The 20,688-nt window shown below is 55.6% G+C and overlaps 2 protein-coding genes across 10 annotated transcripts in view; both read right to left on the reverse strand.

The window, feature by feature from the left end:
• The window catches only part of LIMK1 (LIM domain kinase 1), an 82,955-nt gene extending 73,969 nt beyond the window's left edge, over nucleotides 1–8,986 (reverse strand). For 4 of the 5 annotated variants that reach the window (XM_054693608.1, XM_054693610.1, XM_054693609.1 and 1 more), the window contains exons 1-4: nucleotides 8,885–8,969; nucleotides 7,115–7,211; nucleotides 452–590; nucleotides 68–177 (exon numbers count right to left, since the gene is read on the reverse strand). In XM_054693608.1, coding sequence (XP_054549583.1) covers nucleotides 68–177; nucleotides 452–590; nucleotides 7,115–7,211; nucleotides 8,885–8,939 — 401 coding nt within the window. In that variant the 5' untranslated portion in view covers nucleotides 8,940–8,969. Of the gene's footprint in view, nucleotides 1–67; nucleotides 178–451; nucleotides 591–7,114; nucleotides 7,212–8,884 lie in introns of all 5 variants that reach the window. The other variant, XM_054693611.1, reaches the window with a different exon arrangement.
• An 8,585-nt stretch (nucleotides 8,987–17,571) lies between these two features.
• The window catches only part of ELN (elastin), a 28,610-nt gene continuing 25,493 nt past the window's right edge, over nucleotides 17,572–20,688 (reverse strand). For 4 of the 5 annotated variants that reach the window (XM_054693613.1, XM_054693614.1, XM_054693616.1 and 1 more), the window contains 6 exons: nucleotides 20,251–20,289; nucleotides 19,995–20,039; nucleotides 19,582–19,626; nucleotides 19,193–19,222; nucleotides 18,497–18,547; nucleotides 17,572–17,636 (listed from right to left, as the gene is read on the reverse strand). In XM_054693613.1, the coding sequence (XP_054549588.1) occupies nucleotides 17,617–17,636; nucleotides 18,497–18,547; nucleotides 19,193–19,222; nucleotides 19,582–19,626; nucleotides 19,995–20,039; nucleotides 20,251–20,289 (230 nt within the window). In that variant the 3' untranslated portion in view covers nucleotides 17,572–17,616. The remainder of the gene's footprint in view (nucleotides 17,637–18,496; nucleotides 18,548–19,192; nucleotides 19,223–19,581; nucleotides 19,627–19,994; nucleotides 20,040–20,250; nucleotides 20,290–20,688) is intronic. The other variant, XM_054693615.1, reaches the window with a different exon arrangement.

Raw genomic sequence — 20,688 nt, forward strand, 5'->3', positions numbered from 1 at the left:
TGGAAAGGGCCAGGGCCCTGGTGAGGGAGACCCATGATGCAGGTAGGCGTAGGGCCCAGGTTCTCACCAGTACAGCTTGGAGTGCTCCACCAGCGTGTAGGTGTCCCCGTCACCGATGAAGGTCCCACAGGTGAGGCAGATGAAGCACTCTGGGTGGTACTTCAGCTCCCCCGCCACCTGGTGGGGGTTGGGAGAACAACCCAGCTCAGCACCACCTTGGGCCCCATCCTCCTCCCCTAGCTGGACCTCAGAAGGGCTCCCCAAACTCAGGGGCCCGGCTGTCAGCTCCATGGGTAGGGGGTGCAGGGAAACAGATGGACAAACAGGTCAGAAGGCACGAAGGAGTCAGAGAGCAGTGAGAAGAATGAGAAGGAGGTGGAGCAGGTAGACCTGTGAGGACACAGACACCCCCTGTGCCCCAGGTGCGGTGTCATGGGGGAGGGGCACTCACCATGACCAGCCCCTTGGTGATGTGTTCAGAGCACCCATGGCAAGACTCGCCATAGCGGGCCCAGTAGTCCTTCTTGCAGAAGAGCTGCCCATCCTTTTCATAGTACTGGTGTGAGAGGGAGATACTGCATTCACAACACCTGGAGGAGGGGCGGGGCTTAGTACCACCTGGCACCCCGCCCCCAGGGATCCTACCCCTACCCCTTGCCATTGTCTCACTTGTCTCTGGAAGAACTGGGGAAGGGCAGAAGCAGCCTGCGCTGGGGCACAAGGCTTGGGCCAGTGGAGGCTGAGATGGATTTAGTCCCCTGGCCCCACAGCCGGCACAACCATCCACAGCAGTTTTGTATCCAGAGTGTCTGGCCTGCCTGCCAGTCCTGGGGTGAAAGTGCTCCTCATCTGAGCCTGCTCCTTGTCAGGTTAAGGAAGAGGGTCCAAGACTTGCTCCTGTTCATGTCAAGTGGAAGGGAGGGAAGCTGGGAGCCGAGGGTGCAGGTATAGGGCTGGAATAAACTGTGGGGGGCCCCATTCTTCGGGGTGGTATTCCTCTCCTCACCCCTCCGCCCCCCAGCAATGTGGAGGCAGTTGGGCCAGCTTGTGTGGATGGCAGTGACTTGTGAAAGTTGTGAAGACCTATTAAGGGCTAGCACCTTGCTCTTCTCTTGGTTAATCCTCACAGGCTGCCACGAGTCACATGAGCTTCAGAAGAGCTGCAGTGCCCCAGCATGGGTGTCACAGTCTCACAGAGCTAGTTCTTGCCACACTAAGATAATGGCAGGAATTCAGTTCAGAGGAGACCAGTCAGGATCAGCCCCATCAGCGCTGTCAGTTCTAAGAACGGACTTAGGGGGTTCAGCACAGCCCCCAGCTCAGAGCCACGGATCCTACTTCTCTCAGAAAAGCAGTCACACTGTATGAAGAATGACCAGAGGAGGCAGCAGTCCTTCTGCCCACCTGTGACTATGCAGGTGCTCCTTTTCATCAACCCTCTTCCTCTGAAGGGCAGCAGCCCTCCTGCCTGCCCGTGACCTGTCCCATGCCGGGGCTTCTCTTCACTGACCTCCCTCAGCAGAAGCAGCTCTCCTCAAGGCCACCTGCCTGCAACCATGCAGGCCTCTCTCAGCAAACCTGTTCCTTTCAGGGCAGCTCTTTCTGCCCATTTGTGTCTATGCAAGTGTCCTTTTCTGTCCCTTTCTCTAATAAACCTGCTCTTTTAAATTTAAAAAAAAGAATGACCAGGGGAGCAGCGTCAAGACCAGGATGTCCCTACCCCTCACCCGGAGCACCCCACAGGCCAGCAGTCCAGCTAAGCCAGGAACAGTAAATGCAGAAATGTGGGATCCTAGGTGAGCCCAAGAACCACCAGTTCTGCAGAGCCTGACTGGGGTGCTGGGAATGTGTGGGCCAGAGGACAGACACACTGCAGAGAACAGGTTAGGAAATCCATCTCTGCTCTTGCAGGTGCTCTGGGGCCATGCCAAGGACACAAAGACAGGAGGACCCTGTCAGAGCTCAGGGCTCAGCAGGGAGACAATCCAGGGGACAGGAGGACAATGAAGATTGAAACCTCCCCCCAGATAGCCAGGGAACCCTGCACCAACCTCGGCCTGCACAGACCTCGCTCTGCTGCCTACTACTAGGGAACCAGGGATGAGGGGGAGGGAGAGGACAGCAGTAAGAGTGCTGGTGGGACACTGTCTCTTTAAGAGGATCCAGCCAGTTCCCCATTGTCTGGGAGCCTAAGGGGAGGGGCAAGAGACCACAGCAGAGAGGTGTGTGTGTGTGTGTGTGTGTGTGTGTGTGTGTGTGTGTGAAATGTCAGAGTTCAGAAGTACAAGGGGGTGTATTCAGGAAGGGGGGCCATCTGTGGGCTCCCCCCATGAAAAGGGAGGGGGGAGTGGGCAGGGGTGGGGGAAAGCCTCAGGAGACTGCCCTGGGATGTGGAGGAGGCTGCCTGCCGGAAGTGGAGGCTGGCCACGGAGCCATGATGTCATCCACTGCCCTGTGTGGCTGTCCTTCCTGCCCCCACACTACTGCATTCCTGCTCCAGTCCTGGGTGCCTGTAGGGGACCAGCACCTTATTAAGGGGGCAAGGAAGATGCCTGGCCAGGAGGCAGGAGGCCCAGGGATGGGGTGAGATCTCCAAGGGCTCTAATCTAGAGAGAAGGTTTAGTGGCAGGAGTTGTTCTGCAGAGTCAGACAGTCGTGACCTTGGGGAGGCCCCCACGCCTGGTGCAGAACGGTGATTCATTCATGCCCTTCTACCAGCTAGACACAAATCATGTCATAGGAGTCAGTACAGGAGACACCCTCTCCCCTCAGTCCCTTCCTGCTGCTGGGCTGCAGGAAGCCTGCCTCTCAGTGGGTGGGGAGGTGGGTGGGAGCTCAGGAGCAGCTGCCTCCCTAGGGAGAGAAGGCTCTTGTCCCAACCACAAACTCCCACTCCCTCCCTCGCTGGCAGACGCTGCTTGCTGCTCACCTCAGCGACCTGGAAGACCCACACTGACCCACCCATGGCGCCCTGGTCACCACTTCCTTGAAGCTTGCTCAGAGGCCTGGCTGAGGTGCCCCAGAGGCTTCCATACTGTCTGCACTAGTAGCCTTTGTTGGCCCACCAGTCTGTTATTAAGCCATGGGCTCCCGGGGATCCCAGGCCAAGCACCCACAGAAACTGGACCCTGAAGAGAACAGAATGGCTCCTGCCAGACACCCAATCTGTAGCAGTCCCCATCCCAGCATCTTCAACGCTGTCTCAGAGTGCCCAGTTCAGCCTCCATCTCAGACTGGCACAGGGGACCACTGTCTCAGACCGGGGATCTAGTTGAGGCTCAAAGCGGCTGGGTGGTGGCACTCAGGCCTCAGTGGACTTCTGCTGGAGGAGGCACACAGGAGTCCCTGACCCTGTCTACCCCCTTGCTCCTCAGGCCCACAACTGACCAGGAGCCAGAGGAAACAGGTGGGGCAGGGCAGGTCTGGCTGTTAGGGTGCCCCGCACAGGCTCCTGCCCTTACAGAGGATGTCAGGTATGAGGGTGTGTAGAGATGGCCCAGGATCAGAGAGGAACACTTGGAAGACAGGTGTCTACCTGTCTGGTCCTGGGTGTCCCTCCCGGAGACTAGTGAAGATGTAGCAGGCACAGGCAGGAGAGGAGGTCATTGTGGGGGGTAAGAAGAAGGGGATCCTGGGAAGGGATGAAAGGATTAGGCTAGGAAGCAGTAGTAACCTCTGCAATGGCAGTCCACCATCCCAGGAGTGTGCTCTACCCAGGGCGACATCCCTGGATGCCAGGAGTGAAGAAAGAGTAGCTGGAGGACTAGCCTCCAGGGACACTATACCAAAAGGGCCAGAAGCTCAGCGATGGCCTGCTCGCTCCCCCTTGTGAGCCATCAGACAGTGACCAAGTTGTTTCAGTTCTGCCCCACGCGGCAGGGCCCAGGTGGCCCACAGCTGACCCAGTCTGAGCACTCACACCAGGGGCCTTGCCTGAGGTCTAGGACAGGTGGGGAGGGGGCTTTCCACTTACTTGGCCCCTCTGAGGAAGCAGTTTCTTCTTCTCAGGGCTGAGGTCAGCATCCTTTGCAGCTATCTACGGCAGGGGGCTCCGGAGGCCCACAGGGAGCACAGGGGTGGGCCAACCAGCCGCTTCCCCATCCTACCCCAGACACTCAAGATTGGAGGCTGCAGGGGGGTGGGGCTGGTGTGGTCACACGCACGGAGGAGGAGCAGCATGCGTGCGAGAGGACGTGGTCCGCAACAGGAAGCAGCTAAAATCTTCTGCTTGGGCTCACTGCGGTGGGAGGCTGTGGCCAGCAGTCTGCCCTCAGTCCTGTACAGGAGAGGCACCTCCATGCTCCTCGGCCTCTGCTTTGACAAAGGCACTGGGGACTCATGGCTCTCCGGAGACAGGGACAAGCTCAAAAGCAGCTGCCTCTTCCGGTGCTGCCCCCAAGGGGGCAGTCCTGTCCTTTCCTGAAGGGTCCCCAGAGAAGAGACTGTGCTCCAGCCTAGGCTCTGACCCCTCAGGGCCAGCTGCATGCTTACCCTCCTTGCCCGGGGCCAGCCCACCTGGCACCCAGGAGATATTTCCTGCACGAGGGCAGCTCTAGGGCTCCTGCGCTTCAGACTTCTGGGAAGGGACCTCCCAGCGGGGCAGAAGGGAAGCCTGGATCACTCTGGGCCTAAACATAACCTACCAGGAGGTGCAGTCCCTTGGGGTTGGATAACTGGAACAAAGAAAGAGGCAAGCCTGGGGTGACAAAGACCCCAAAGCTCATGCAAAATGCACCGTACTGCCCAGCCATGAAGCTCAGGGGCTGCTGGCAGCTCCACCACAGTGGCACTGAGATGCTTCCAGTGGGACACCAACCAGTGTTCACGTCCATCGGCTGCCTGTCAGCCATGTGGCCCAGGCAAGCAGCAACCTCTCCTCTCTGAGCTGCCCTCCTAACTGTCAAGGGAGTAGGGATACCGTCAGCCTCACAGAGATGTAGGGGCTGGGAAAACCCACTCCACTGGGCCAGGAACACTCGTGTTAAGTCACACTGTAGACTATGGCTCTTGCTGCCTGTGGGCTCCCTCTCTGTGCTCCCGTCTATCACAGGAAGGACAAACTGGACATGGCTTCTCCCTTCTGCCCCCAGCTGGGGCCTCACCCCCCTGCTGATTACGGAAAGCAGGGACCCCTCCAAAGCTAGACAGGTGCATCCCTCCTGTGGCTTCTGTGGCTGTACTCCTGGTCCTCCCCGATGTCTCCCAAGACTCCATCTCCCTCTCTACTCCAGGCCCAGGGGCCCCAAAATTCGCTTGTTCCTATTTCAAATCTCATCCATCACTTCAGCGTCAGTCCTGAGCAGGACCTCATCTCTGGCCTTCACCTCTGACAGACCCCAGAGCACTCTGGCCCACGGTGGGCAGGGAGGGCACTGCCACCCTGGATAATCTACTGCACCTCCAACTCGACACAGATGGGCATAGCTCATCACCACCCTGACCTCTGACTCCATCAGAGACAGCGGAACACAGCCCTCCCCAGCACCAGGGTGAGAAACCTCAGGTTCTGCCCCTGCCCTCACCTCTTTCCTTCCGCAAGGATGTGGACTGCTTTCTGAAAATTACTTGCTCCCACTGCTCTCAGAATGCCCTCACCTTGGCCTTCAAGGGCCCTCACAAATCAACCCCAATCTTGTCCCCTCAGTGCATCCCTTGCTCTGTTTCAACCAAATAAACTACTTCTGTTCCCTCAACTGTCCACATGGTTCCACCTCTCTGACTCTGCGCACGTGGTTTTCACTATGGAGAGTCACTGTCTCCTCCATCCCGAAGGCCTGAGCACCTGATTGGGAGTCTCTAGTATGGTGTCTGCCTCTTCTGACATTACCAGCCAGTATGGGCCCCATGTGTTCATTTCACTCACTGGCCGTGTTACTTCAGGCAGAGAATTGACCTCTCTGTGCCCCAATGAATGGAGACAACACTATGCAGTAGTCCCCTTACCCAGTTTCACTTTCCTGGGTTTCAGTTACCTGTGGTAAACTGTGGCCCAAAAATACCAAGAAGATACTTTGAGAGAGAGACCACATTCACACAACGTTTATTACAACATATTGCTATAACTGCTTTATTTTTAGTTATCATTGTTACTTTCTTCCAGAGACTAATTTATAAATTAGACCTTACCAGAGGTACGCACATATAGGACAGGCCAGTATGTAGGGTTCAATCCTACCCACAGTTTCAGGTATCCACTGGGTGTCCTGGAACACATTCTCTGCAGATAAGGGGGGGATGACAGTGTCTAGCTATATAAAGTCCTAAAGCCGTGTCCAGCCCTCACTAAATCATAAAAACACTAGGTGATATTCTTAAAAAAACAAAAACAAAATAAAAAGCAAAAACCTCATCTGAGGCGTCCACTGCTGAAAATGAACTCTTTTAGCTGGTGGTCGATGCTCTGGCCCAGACAGGCTTCCTGGCACCTCCTTCCTCCTAAACCTGCTGTTCACTAACTGGGTCAGGTGGTGTCACAGTTCTACTCTTGGCACCTGCCGGGGCCTCTGCCTGGAAGTGCTTCCTACCACACCTTCCCACCTGGAAATCTCACGTCCTGTGAGACCCCAGCTCTGCCGTCTAGCCATCTCTAAAGCTGTGCCCTGTATCTGCCCTTTGGTATGGTCTTGCTGGGTCACTTTTGGGTCCTCACGTGCTTGGCCTTGGTCCTAACCCACACTTAGGAGCAGGTGTCTGGAGGGAAGGGGCTGGTCTAATTGGCCAATGTATCCTCACAAGCCCCACTTCCTCCTAGGTGGGGTTTGTCTCCCTCCCTCCCTAGGAATAGGGGCACCCACAAGTCAAGGGTGCACTGCTCTCCACCTCTTCCCCCCGCCACCCCCTAAAGTGCCAGCAGGCTTTGGTAACTAACACTGGAGGAGATGCAGGTCTTTCCCCTTCTTTCCTGAAGGGTCTAGAGTGATGAAACAGAAAGGCCTGCGGGGATCTCATCCAAATCCCTTATTTTTACAGGTGGAGAAACAGAGGCCAAGGACTCATTGGAAGTCACAACCAGAAACAGCACCAGGAGGAACAGCCAAATCTGGACTGCTTGCCCAGCCTCTCATCTCTGGCAGCCCTTGCTGAGGGCACCCCACCCCTGACCAGGTCACCCTACCTGAAGCAGTCTGCGTGCCAGTCAGCGTTCAGGGCCTGGAGGTACTGGCCGTCATAGATCCTCTGGCCGCAGCTTGCACACACGGGCAACTCGCTTCCTGCAGGAGTGGAAAGAGTCGGGAACCATTCCTAAGAAGCATGGTTTGGTGCAGGCACAGCTACCATCCAGACCTACATGCCCTGCACCACCAGCAGCGCTGAAGAGTGACTGTGCCCAGAAGAAGGAGAAAGAACACAGGTCTGAGAGTCTTGCTGAGACTTGGCTAAGTGACCCAGCCTCTCCGGACCTCAGTTTCCCTCCTGTAAACTGAGGGGAATCAGATGTTCACCCTGCAGCAGCAACATTTCAACTTGGGGTCTGGGCAAGGTAAAAGGGGAGAAAGTAGCAGGATTTTGAAAAAAGACACCAGGCGACACCTCTACAGCCCCTTTCCTCTTCTGCCTGCTTAGGAAGAGGACCCTTCAAAGGCACTGGGCAGGGCTGGATTGGTGTATTCTGGGCTGAAGCCCCTGGGGGAGGGCAGGCAGGAGTCCAGAAGTGCTGGCCCCATACTGAGCTTTGGCTATGCCCTGACCTGATGAGGAGGCCAGGGCTGCAGAATGGGTTGCTCCCAAGCACCTGTTTCAGGGAGGCCTGGCATCTCCTCAAGCTGGCCACTAGGCATGCTTAGTCATCCTTGGGGCCTGGCATCTTGGAGCTGGGTGGGCCCTGGAAGCTCCCCTATGCCTGTCTCTCCCCATTGTAGAGACGGGGAGACTGAGCCCTGGACGGAGGGTACGGCTTGCCTGGTCACACAGTCAGGCTCCCAAGCTGCTGCCTGGCCCTCCACGAGAATCCGGGGGCCTATGGCACAGATGAGGGGAAGGTCAGCTCTAGACCCAAGCAGACCTTCCGTGCTGTGGGGGAGGTCTGGCGCAGCAGCACCTGCCTTGGACCAGGTGGGCCTACGTGATGATTCAGCTGAGGCAACCCAGGAAAGGAGACCTGACACCTCTCTTGGGTGGGAGAGTTTTGCAGGTTTTACACTCTGGCCATGGTGCAACACCAAGCGCTGGGCCCCAGCAAGGGTGACAGGGCTGGAGAGGCTCACCCCATCCTCCTAGCCAAGACTGACTGAAGGCACCTGACAGGAGCAGGGAGAAGGGGTGGGTGGGCGTCCCCAGGACACTGCCTCCATTCCCTGGAGGCTTATCTCTGCTCTGCCCATCTGGACCCCAATCACCAGCACCGAGGGTCAAGTACGTGGCCCCCAACTATACACACAGGGAAACTGAGGCCTGGCAAGCAGCACCAGCCTCAAGGTCACCGGGCCATGAGGCAACTAGTACCCAGAGCTGCGGCTTCCCCAGCGTCTCTTTCTTCCAAGGCCGGGTTAGAGCCTGGACAAGGGGTGGCCTCAGGGAGAGCCCCGGGTGCACAGATCACGAGGAAGGAGGCCTGGGGGGCAGTGCCGGGGACTCCTCCGGGCTGGTGGCTGGTCGGAGGTGGGGGAGAGCGGGGATAAAGGGGAGCAGGGGCCCTCCGCCCGCGGGAGGGCAGCCCACCACAGGCCGAGCAGGGGAAAATCGGACTGGAGCGTGTCAGGGAGGGGCCTGCGGGCTCCGCAAGGACTAGCTCATCCAGGAGGCGGCAGGGGCGCGGCCTCTGGGCAGACCCGGTCTCCGCCGCAGCGCGGCCCGACCCCCTCCCGCGCGCCCCGCTCCCCCGCGCGGCCCCCGCCCGGCCCCGCGCGGGCGCCCGCCCGGCCCGCACCCCGCGCACCCCGCGCACCTTCCTCTCCCATACGTTCGTCCCTCCAGGTGCAACAAAGTAGCGTCAACCTCATGCACTCGGCGGGGGGCGGGGCCCGGCGGGGCTGGGGTTGGGGGCGGCCCGGCCCCGCGAGCGCGCCCGCGGCCGCCGCCCGCCCGGGAGGCGCAGGCGGAGATGGCGGGCCCGGCCGGGCTGGGCTCGGGGCTCGCGGCGCCCCCGCCGGCGCCTGTGCCACGCCGGGTCCCGCGCGCAGCCCGCGCCGCCGCGGCCTGGGGAGGGAGCCGAGGGGCGGGCCGGGGCGGGGCTCCGAGCTGCGGCACGGGGCGGGGCGGGCGGGGGCGGGGCGCCGGCGGCGGCGGGAACGGCCCTGCGCGGCCCGGCCCCCCGCCCCGCCCCGCGCCCCGTGCGTCCCCCGCGCCCCGCCCCCCGCCCCCGCGGCTCCCCCCTCCTTTCATTCATCTTCCCCCGGCTCCGCCCGGCGCGGCGGCGCGGGACGCCTTAGCCCGGCCTGCGTCTGGGAATGGTGCGCGCTCGGGCGCTGGCCGAGGGCGGCGCGGGCGGCCAGGGATGGGGCCTCAGTTTGCCCGCGGGGAGCAACGGTGACCGAGGCCAGCTGGAGGCTCGGGACCTGAGCCAGAGCTGTCCCTGGGGACCTCGGTGGTCGCCTTGGAGAGGAGCGCTGGCCGCGCCTGGACCGCCTCTAAGCCCTGCTGGGAGGGAGACCAGGCTGAGGAAGCCATGGCCCATGTGTCTGGCCCTCGCTCGCCCCTTAGGCGGGTTGCTCCAGGTGCAGGCCCTGGGGGAGGAGAGGCACCCCTGCCAGGCTGCCACAGAGGCGCTCTGGTGTTTGCTGCAGTGCTGGCTGCCAGGAGCAGGCACTGCCCAGGAGGCGACACAACTGAACAGGGTTTGGGCAGAGTGACCGAGTCAGAGGAATTGGACTGTCCAGGTAGCACAGGTGCAGGGTTCAGCGCTAGAAGGGTGGAGGATTTGCCTAGAAGTGGAGGATCCTGGAGTGTTGGGCCAGGGGAGAGGGTGACCCTCTCTCTCCTAGACCCACTCTCTCACTTGATCCCACTGCCTGGGAGGGAAGCTATGAGCCGAGAGGTTGACCACCTTCCTAAGAGCAGCCAGTGGGCAAGGGGTAGAGCTGGCTTCAGCCTTCAACCTGTGTAGACTTCTCTAACCCAGGTTTGGGGCTGATGGCCTGCAGGGTGGCAGCACTTAACTCTGGGTGCAATACAGTTGTCTGGGGGAGGGAAGAGAATTTTCTTTTTTAAAAAGAAAAAAGTTAGATTTTAAAAAGCTAAGTGTTCAGGTTGACATTGGTGCCCTTGCTCTGCCCACTGATCATATACTGTCCCAGGACTTTGACCGAGAAATCTCGCCAGGAGGCATGGAGGTCCTCAGAGGCAGTGCAGCGATGTTTCTGCTTGTTTGTCGCCTTTTTACGGGGTATGTATCAGGTAGGGTTTTGGCAGGAAACAGGACCACTCGGTGGAGCATTTAATAAAGGGGATCTTAGGACAGGAAAGGGTTAAGCGGAGCTAAGGAGGGCTGTACCATCCCAGGGTGAAGGGGCTTGGAAGAGGGCCCCTGTAGGAGAAGCCACAATGCAGGTGGAGGAGCCCAGAGTGGAGCTGTACTTAGTTGGCTTAGTGACATTACCTAGTTTAGACAGAACTAACCTTCTTAGAATGAACTGCTGGCAGCCAAAGATTCCTGAATAGAAAGCAGAGACAGAAGACAATCCTAACACTGCAAGACAGCAGAAAGAGAGCGCAGGCCCCATCCCTGATAGGAGCTGCTGGCCAGCCACCAGGGACGGCTTATCAGCCCTGACACATCCAGCACATAGCGCGGAGGAAATGTTGTCTTTATTTTAGCGAAAGCAAAAAGGGCGTTTTGTACTATTAATAAATAAAATCATTCAAATATGATTCATCTCATCTTTAGAGCATTCTTTGAATTTGGCTTTTGCAAGAGTTATGTGACCAACATTTTTATAGTCAAATCTATATATTTAATTTATAATTGAATATGTGTATTTGGACCCAAACCTTAATTTGAGCACAAATTGAGGGTTCTAACTTAAATGTGTTAAGTTTTAGGTGCCCATTTGCCATCCAGGTAACAAATAAATATATTTTTTTCCCAAATGGGGGTCATGATGAACGTTTTCTACATGAGGGGTCTAGAACCCTGTGAGAAAGGTTCACTTACTCCAGGTCAGTGATTAGGATTATTTCAAACTTGCCAATTTGGTGCCTGACTGAACTCAAACTGGTGATGATCAAGAGGCTCCCCAGAGACCCGGTTGTCGGGTGAGCCAAGGACTGTTACCCAGGGCAGGAGCACCACAGCCTGAGCTGTCCTCTCCTAGGGACAAAAAGAGCTGGCATCACAGGATCCCTGCTGTCAGACTCCATCTGCCCCTCCTTGCCCACGCTGGGTGACCTCATCCAGACACATGGCTTGGTGACTCTTCTGTCCTCTCCTTGAACTGCAGACACAAGGACCCAAATGTCTACTTGGCATCTCTTCATGGAAGGCAAATGGGCACTCAGACTTAACACAGGCAAACGTCATTTGTACCCAGGTCTGCTTCTCCAGGTGTTTCTCTTCTCAGTAAATGGCACCACCCTCATTTGGTGACTCAGGACAAAATCTGCAGGCATCCTTGATTTCCCTCATTCTTTCTCATTCTCTTTGCATCTGATTCATCAGCAAATCTCACCAGCTCTCAGTACCAACTGCGTTCAGAATTTCAACACTTGGCCCTCCTCTCTGCCCTAGCTGGGCATTCAGTACAATAGTCCCTAAGTCATGCCCATGCTCCCTGTTACCCTTCAGAGCCTCTGAACATGAGTGTCAAACTATGGCCTCTTGTTGCTTTCAAACCCAAAGCCCTTACTTTGCTCTATATAGGACCGACCGCTGGCTACTTTGCTTTCATTTCTTCTGTCCTTACTTAACTTGTCTTAACCTCGGTGTTAACGCTGCAGTTCTGAAACACGTGCTTATCACAGGGCCTTTAACCTGGGGATGTCCCCAACCATCCCCAGAGCGTAACATTCTGTGTCACTCTTTGTTACCTTCCCTGGTGTTTCGTTTTCATCGCACTGATTCTCCTGCCTTAGAATTGATCATTTATTCACTGTATCCCTGTGGCTTCTCTACCAAATCACCACAAACTTGGTGGCTTAAAGCAACAGAAAATAATTTTCTCACAGCTCTGAAATCCGTTTCACTGGGCCAAAATCAGGAGCTGCTTTCCTTCTGGAACCTGTAAAGGAGAATCAGTCCCTTTTCCCTTCTAGTTTTATTTTTCTTTTTTAGAATTTATAATAAAAACACGCATTATATAAATTTACTGTCTTAACCATTTTTAAGTGTATATTTCTGTGGTCTCATGTATGTTCACATTGTTGTGAAACAGCTCTCCAAAAGGTTTTCATCTTGCAAATCTGACAATCTGAACTGTCTATCCATTAAGCAACACTCCTCTCCCACTTCCCTGGGCCCCAGAAACCATCATTTTACTTCCTGTTTCTTTGAAATTGGACTATTTTAGATACCTCCTGTAGGCACATTCATATAGTGTTTATCCTGAAACTTATTTTACTTAGTTCAATATCCTCTATGTGTATCTGTGTTGCAACATGCGACAGGATTTCCTTCCTTTATAAGGCTAATATTTCATCGATGTATGTATCGCATTTTGTTATCTGTGCATCCATCCGCTGGCATTTGGGTTGTTTCCCTTCTTCCTCTTGCTGGAATGTGAATCGTGTGTTATGAACATGGCTGTGCAAACATTTAGAGACTCTGCTTTCAATTTTTTGGTGCATGTACTCAGAAGCGGGATTGCTGGATCATATGATAGTTCTAGTTGTAGCTCTTTTTGGGTATCTCTATATTGTTTTCCACAGCCCCTGCATCATTTTACTTTCCCAACAATAGTGCACAAAAGTGCCAATTTCTTCACAGCCTTCCTGCAGCTTTGTTACTTTCTTTCGGTGGCATCATGTTTACCTGCTTCTTCATGGTCTGTGCAGTCTTGCATTGTATCTGCACATTTGAAGGAGAAGATACCTCTTCTCCAGTATTTATACGCTGGTCTCAGAGGTAAACACCTTTTCCTGCTGTGTGCCTCGGCTTGTGTCAGGTCTGTATTTGGGGTGGAAATCTCGTGGGGCTGGATCTGGGTCTTATGACTGTCATTGCCTCTATGCTTGTGTCCCCTGCACTTGGCAGGCCTGTTACCAGGGACACAGAGAGATGTGGTTTCTTTTGGGTCTCAGAGTGTCTCTGTCAGGGACTGGGCTGGTCCCTGGTTAGGGAGGGCTGCCCGCCAGGCTGTTGCAGCGGGGACTGGGCCAGATCATGGGACCTCTGTTGGTCTGAGGCCAGCAAGCCTGTTTCAGGGGCTCAGATGCACATTGCTCTCCTTGATCCCTGGGCAGGAGGTGCCAAGTTCATAGAGGTAGGGGCCGCTGCTGGTGTGCAGCAGAGACCACAGGCAGTGGGCCCGACACCGGTGCATGTATCTAGCTTCTCCAAGTGGGCCCCTGGGTCTTGAGCTCCATTGGGGTTTTACATCCTCCTATCTGGTCCCACAAAAGGTTTTTTTTTTTTTAAATTTATGCATGCAAGAACTGGGGTGTAGGCCAGAGGTGCAGGGGGTGAGAGGATTCACCAGAGACAATGGGGAGCAGAACAGGCAGATCTACTGAAATACACAGCTGAGGGGAGCAGCGGGTGAGACAGAAGAGGTCTGCTAAGCCCTGTGGTTTAGCTTCCTGGCCAGGGATTGAATTCATGCTGCTGTGGCTGGTGATAACTTGGTAAGACTGAGGCTTTAACCCTGTGCCACCCGGGAGATCCCCCACAAAGGTATTTTTGCCCATGGATGGCTGCCAAATATTTGTTTTTGTGCATGGGGGTGTGGAATGAGCATCTTCCACTCTGCCATCTTGCTGATGTTACTTCTCTGTTGATTTTTTTTTTCCCCTTGTAGTATCTTTGTCTGGTTTTGGTATCAGGATGATGCTGACCTTTTAGAATGCAGTTAGAAGTGCTTCCTTCTCTTCAATTTTTTTGCATAAGTTTTGGGAGGACTGGTGTTAATTTTTCTTTAAATGTTTGGTGGAATTCACCAGTGAAACCATCTGGCCCCGGACTTTTCTTTGGCAGGTTTTTGATTACTGACTCAATGTCCTTACCCATTATTGGTCTGTTCAGATTTTATATTTTGTTATGATTCAGTTTTGGTGGGTTGTGTGTTTCTAGGAATTTATCCATGCCTTCTGGGTTATCCAGTTTGTTGGCATACAATTCTTCCAGCTTCTAAGGATACTCGTGATGATATTTAGGGACTCTTGGGATAATTTCCTTATCTCGTGATCCTTAATCACTGCTGCAAAAACTTTTTTCCATGTAAGCAACCGCTGTGAGCTGAACCCCCTTCCCCACCCCAAAAAATCACATGTTGAAGTCACAACCCCTAGTACCTCAGAATGTTGCAGTGTTTGGAGACAGTCTTTAGAGAGGCAATTAAGTTAAAATGAAGTCATCAGAATGGGCTCTCATCCAATCTGAGTGGTGTCCTTATAAAAAGAGGGGATCAGGACACAGACATGCAGAGGGAAGACCATGTGAAGACGCAGGGAAGAGACGGCCATCTGCGAGTCCAGTACAGCTGCCTCAGACGACACAACCCACCAACACCTTGATCTTGGACTTCCAGCCTAGAACTGTGAGAAAGTAAATATCTGTTGCTTAAGCCCCCAGTTGGTACTACTTTGCTCTGGCGACCTGCATAGATGAATATAGATTAATAATACTTCACAAGGTTTCAGGGGGTATAGGACCTAGATATCTTCGGGGTTATTACCAGAGGCATAAATAATGAAAGCAGGTAGTTATCTATTATGTTCTTAAAATAGCATCTGTTCTCAGGGAATTTCCATTCTGGCGTGGAGCATTAAGTAATAAGCAAGGGAGTAAAGCTACTGTGCCCCATGGCGACAGGTGCTCTGGAGAGAAAGCAAGTGGGCAGGTGGGGGTGAGGGAGCACTGCATGGGGGAGGGGCCGCAGTTTGCAATGTTGGAAAGGATCTTCTGAGACGGTGACACTTGAGTTAAGATCTGAAGGCGCCAAGCACATCACCAGGCAAGGGAAGAACATTCTAGGCAGGAGAGACTGCAAATGTGGGGGCTTGCGGTGGGGGAAGCTGCTGCCTGCAAGGGAAAGGAAGAGGGCCAGCGCTCCTGATGGGCCAGCACAGGGCTGGCAGCAGGGGTGTTCAGCTAGGGACCCCAGGCCATTGAAAAGCCTCTGGCTTTGGTCCGGAGTGAGTTGGGAGCCTTGCAGGAGCTTGAGCAGAGGCACTGCCTGATCTGACTATGTATTAAAAGGATTGCTTTGGCTGCAGCCTGGAGAGAAGGCTACTAACCAGATTATGGGGCTCCATGATGCCCGGCCCCTTCTGAACCACCCTCCATCTTGCCTCCCCTCTGTCTTCTCCCACCTGGCTCTCCAGTTCTCCTGCCCTCTGGGCCCTCACACCACTGCTCGAGACTTAACCCATCTCCACTCTTGGCCTGCTTCTTTGCCCTTTGCACTCTGCTATCCTTTGGGAAGCTTCCCTGAGCATTATGCCACCCCATTTTTCTTTCACCCCAACCCCTCTGGTGCTTCCAGGGCCCTTGCATACAAACGCACAGGTGCTCCAGTCTGCTTGGCAAAGTCCACCCACACTCCCAAGTGACAGCTCTCCAGCCACCTTCTGGCTCGGAGGCGTGTCCAGTGTCCCCCGGATCCACCCCCAGGACAGAAGGAAGTTGTGGTCTCCAAGTGGCCACGGCCCAGGACCCCATGAGTTTCTGACAGGGAGGGGCGGGGACCATTTAAAGGTGGTACTCACTTTCCTGGTGCCACCTGCAGGTGCCATTTGTTACATTTCATGAAGAAGCCAATGTGCTTCCTGGGAGGGGATATTTCAGAGGGAAACATGTTTTTTAGTTTTCTTAGGTTGGGCCCTTTCTTCCCTCTCTGTATGACTGTTCACCAAGGCCAGAGTTCGGGCTGAACAACAGTGTCACTTCCATTTCCTCCACCACTTAGGTGCACCCTTTCCGTCTGTAGGCCGCTCACTGGACCCTGTGCTCAAGGTGGGCGGTGGGGTGGGGAGGGGGGTGTTGAGGGGGGACCCTGAATGGAGGAGGGTTGGAGGTGTGGCTGGCGGGGGCTGGAGGAGGGTGCTGCAGGGAGATGGGATTGAGGTGGCGCCTGCTGGAGGAAACCTATGGAGCGCAAGCTGCCAGTGTGAGGCCAGCTGACCCTGCTTCCTCTACAAAAGGGCTTTCATTGTAAAGGATGAGCGGAACTTGGAGAAGGGTATGATCATACACAAGGAGCCAGGCCTCCTCCAAACACCTCTAACAGTAGGTGTTCCCCAAGGCCCTGGCCAGTACCCGGACCAGGAACTGAAGCAGATAGGAGTACAAAGGAGAGCAAGACACGATTTCCTTTAAAAGGTTTTCATTTATTAGTCTTTTCTGAAGCAGTTAATTTTCTTTTCTTATTTAAAAAATGTGTTTCATCCAGAGTTATATCAAAGTGATTAAAATGAATTTTCTACTGGGGATATAGCTCCCCAGATCAGAAAAAAAAAAAACAAAAAACAAACCCCTTTTTATTTTTTCAATTAACCACAAAAATAAAGCCAAAAGAGAACATCAACAATCAAAAATAATCCCCAAATATCCAGGACAAAAAATAAAATATTTATTGATCTATCACAGCGAGACACAAAGAGATGGGCGGGGCAGGGTGGGAAATGCTCTGAAGTACAGTGGCTCGAGGGAGGGACGGGGGTTACAGTACTGCGTGGGGGGAGACCCAGGTTGGGAGGAGATTCCTGCTGCCCCCGGTGGAAGGACTGGCACCACCCCTCACAGCCCCAGCACAGCCCCTTCCTAGGGGTGCATGTGGGGGGACGGAGGCAGGGCACAGGCTGCCATGACAGGTTAACCAGGTTGAGGTGCCCAGCCAGCTGGTGGTGCCAGGCAGTCAACTGGGGACATGGACGGATGGACAGATGGACAGATGGGCAGATGGACAGATGGGCAGATGGATTCCACAAGAGCAAGAGGGCTATTCCCAGTGAGGGTCTTCTGACCCAAGGATGCACCAGACATGGGGAACAGTGACCCGCTGGGGGAGAGGGAATCAAAGGGGCCCGAGATGTGTGACCGAATCCAGCTTGAGGCTTTCTGTGCTTGGGTACCAAGTGGACCACAGCCAGAGGTGGGTCCAGGTGGGCAGGGGGAGGTGGGACTGCCCAGGAAGTGTCTGCACCTTCTTCAGAGGAGCCCCAGGGAGGGGGATTCCCCAGGGACTGCCCTTCCCTCCTCCCTCCCCCCAGGAAGATGAGAGCACCAGCTTGTAGCACCAAGTTCTTCTGGAGATGGAGAGTGTGTAGAGGGGGAGCTCCTGGGTGGGAAGGGGACGGGGCAGGGGGCCAAGCCCGCCCACCCCTTGCCTCTAAAGAAGGGGACCTCCTGGGGCCAGCTCTCGCTCTTGTTCCTTGCCCTGCGGATTTCCAAGTCTCCTGGCCTGCCTGTCCCCTCCCGGGGTGGGGACTTAGGAGGGAGGATGGGGTGAGGGTCACAAAGGGTTTACATTCTCCACCAAGCAGTAGCACCAACGTTGATGAGGTCGTGAGTCAGGGGTCCTGGGAGGCTCACTTTCTCTTCCGGCCACCTAGGCAAGGGGAGGTACATGAAGGTCATTGGTGGCTGGCGAGGGGAGATGGGGGTGGTGGTGAGGGTGTTGGGGGGTGTGGGGGTGTGTGGGGTGTGTGTGTGGTGGGCCCTCCTGCTGGCCTTGTGAGGCCGGGCTCACGCTGACCAACTCCAAGCGGTCACTGTACCAGGGGGGCCTGAATTGAGCCATGCAGTGTGGCCCCTATCAAAGGAAATGGGGTGAAGGGAAGACCCTAAACATGAGAAGGCATCAGAGATTAAATGAGGCCCCCAAAGAGGGGACTCTCAATCTCCCCATAGTGGCTGAGCTGGGACTGGAACCCAGGACTCCTGACCTTTGCTGGGAGGATCTGATTGGTGAGCCTTGTTCAAATCAAGGCGGGGTTGTCTGGTGGGCCTGATGTAGGAGTGGGTGAAATCCCCAACCAGTGCCCCTTCCCAGGAGCTAGATGTAGCTCATTACCGCCACCTAGTGGTGATGGGCAGATGAGTAGGGCAGGGCAGGCTTCCGGGAAGCTCCTCCAGTGTTAGGAAAGCAGCGTGACAGGGCCGCGGACATCAGCCCGGCCTTGACTGAGAGGCAGTCACCCTAGAAAGAGCGCCTCTGCCTCTGCCTGTCCTGTCCTCAGCTGCTTCATCTACGTGGTGGGAAGCAAGTGGGATGGGGGTGGGGTGTGTGTGAAAGGGAATCTGGAGCCTGAGTAACCACAGTGGAGAGGCTGGGTCTCCTTTGGTTTTTTTGGGGGGCGGGGGGGGGGGGGGGGGTGGGGGTGTGTGATCAGAGCTCGCCCCACACACTCCCAGAAGTTTGTCTGCCTCTCTGAGGTCGGTCTCTTTGGGGGCTGAGTCTCCACTCACCTTGGAATCCCAGGGCTCCCAGGGCTCCCCCATAGGGCTTGGGTGGTTTGCCTGTGGACGGAGTGGAGATTGGGGAGGGCCAGACTTTCCCCGCCTCTCCCAATGCCCTCTTCCCTGCCCCCAACCATGTACCCAGGCTCCATCCTGTCGCAGTAGGTTCTGAAGGCCTCCCTGTCCCCAGTTTGCCCTCAACCCAGCCCAGCCTGTCCCTCCTGTATGGCCAGTGCTCCCTGTGGATGCCCTGGAGGCCTGTGCACTCAGGGCCGGCCCTGTCACCATAGTCAGACCCAGCCATGCTTCCTGGTCTCACCCTGCCCCATCTCACATGCTCAAGTCTTCAGCCTCCTCTGACCACCTGCTTGAACAGAACTTGCTCTGTTCAAACCTTGCCAGTCTCTCCAGTTAGCCCCTCAGCACCAGCCCTCAGCCCTTGCTCCTGGTGTCCAGTCAAGTGCCAGACAAGAGTCCCAGGAGTCTGGATCCTGGCCTGTGTCCCCACATCCTGGGCCTGAATTCTCAGCTTCTTCCATTCCCTTGGGGGCTCTCAGGCCCCTGTGCCAGACAGCCAGCCCAGGGTTGTGGCCACACTAGCTACTCCCTCAACTCCCCGACCCTGCAAAAGGAATTGAGGGCTCTTGGCCCTGCTTGATAGAGGGTCCCCTCTAGGCCTTAAATGTCTTTTAATTGCAGACTCACCACCAACTCCCAGGCCCCCGGCTCCACCACCTGCAAGGCAAGGAGAGGAACTGTGAGTGTGCCCACTTTTGGGGAGCCCCCAAGCCTTCCTGACAGCAGGGCCTATCAGAGGGGCAAGTTCTGGACTTGGGTGTCAGGAACCTTACACTCTGCTTCACTCACTGTGTGACCTTGGGCAAGCCCCTGGCCCTCTTTGAACCTCTGTTTACCTCATTTGGAACATGGCATTTTAGAAAAATTGATGCAAGTGAGGGAGAGAAGAATAAGGGGAGGCCTGGACTATACGTAATCTGAGGTCATGGGTTCATACTCAGGCCCTGGCTCAGTTTTTCTGAGCAGGAGAGTCTGAAGCAGGGGAGGAAGGAGAAGGGTCTGGGGGTGGGGCTGACCTGGGAAAATGGGGGACAATCCGAAGCCAGGTCTTGCTGCAACTCCTGTGGGAGACATTTGGGTTGGCAAGGGGTAGGCCCTACTTCGGCCTTGTCACCTGTGGCCTCTTTGCCCATGACAACCTATCCCCCATACCCCACTCCTCTGCCTACCCCAAACGACAACAGTTTTCTTAACAAACCTTACCCCCAACTGGCATCTTGGTAGGGGAACCTGTAGCCTCAGCTCATCAGACCAGGTTCTGAGGCCCAAAGAGTGGCACCAACCTGAGGCCTGCTCTTTGCCAGGATGTTTCGTCTCTGGATCTGTGCCCTCCACCCTCTCTCTGTCCTGCGCTAGAGGAGGACCCAGAGTCCCCTTTGCTAGCCCGAGAGGCCTCTCCTAGAGCTGAACTGAGGAAGGGCCTACCTACCTGGAAAGGGCCTGGCTCCAAGGACACCTCCAAGGCCAGCGGCACCTGAGAAGAGTACAGATAGGAGTCAGGACAGGGCAGTTTAAGGGGCCCAGGGCAACCCCTCTGAATTCAGGGTCGGGGGTATCTGGGTGGGCCTTCGGTGGCTGCTGAGAGCAGGGCCAAGGCCTGCACCAGGGACACAGGAATTGAAAGGGGCGCGCCAGATCAGCAGTTTGCAGACCTGGGCAGGTGGAGGGCTCAGTGGGCAACTCACCATATTTGGCTGCTTTAGGAGATATAGCTGGGGCCACACCTGGGGAGATGGGGCGCGTGAGGTTCGGGAACATCACCTCCTTCCAAGTCACATGCCCCTCCCTCCCTGCCTGCTGTTTATCAAGGGCCTTTGGAGTCAGCCTCCCTGCCTCTGCACCCCTCCTTCATCCATTCATTTCCCTACATCTTTGTTAAGCTCCCACTGTGTGTCCAGTCTCACAGAGCGCGCAGGAGGACTTCGGCTGCTCTAGGGCAACAGTGAGGCTCATGGGAGAGGGAATGCCAACGTGCAGCTGCTGGTGGCGGAGGCCTGGGCATGCCTTTTTCTCTGTGCTTGGGTTTTCTTCTCTGGCATGTGGGCGGAACCACCATCATCCTGAAGACCTCCACCTGCACGCTCTGGCAGGTTGAATGATGACGGGGAGAGAAGACTGGGATC

The sequence above is a fragment of the Talpa occidentalis genome, unplaced genomic scaffold, assembly GCF_014898055.3.
Source record: "Talpa occidentalis isolate TD23 unplaced genomic scaffold, MPIMG_talOcc4v2.1 talOcc4.12, whole genome shotgun sequence".
Classification (NCBI taxonomy): Eukaryota; Metazoa; Chordata; class Mammalia; order Eulipotyphla; family Talpidae; genus Talpa; species Talpa occidentalis.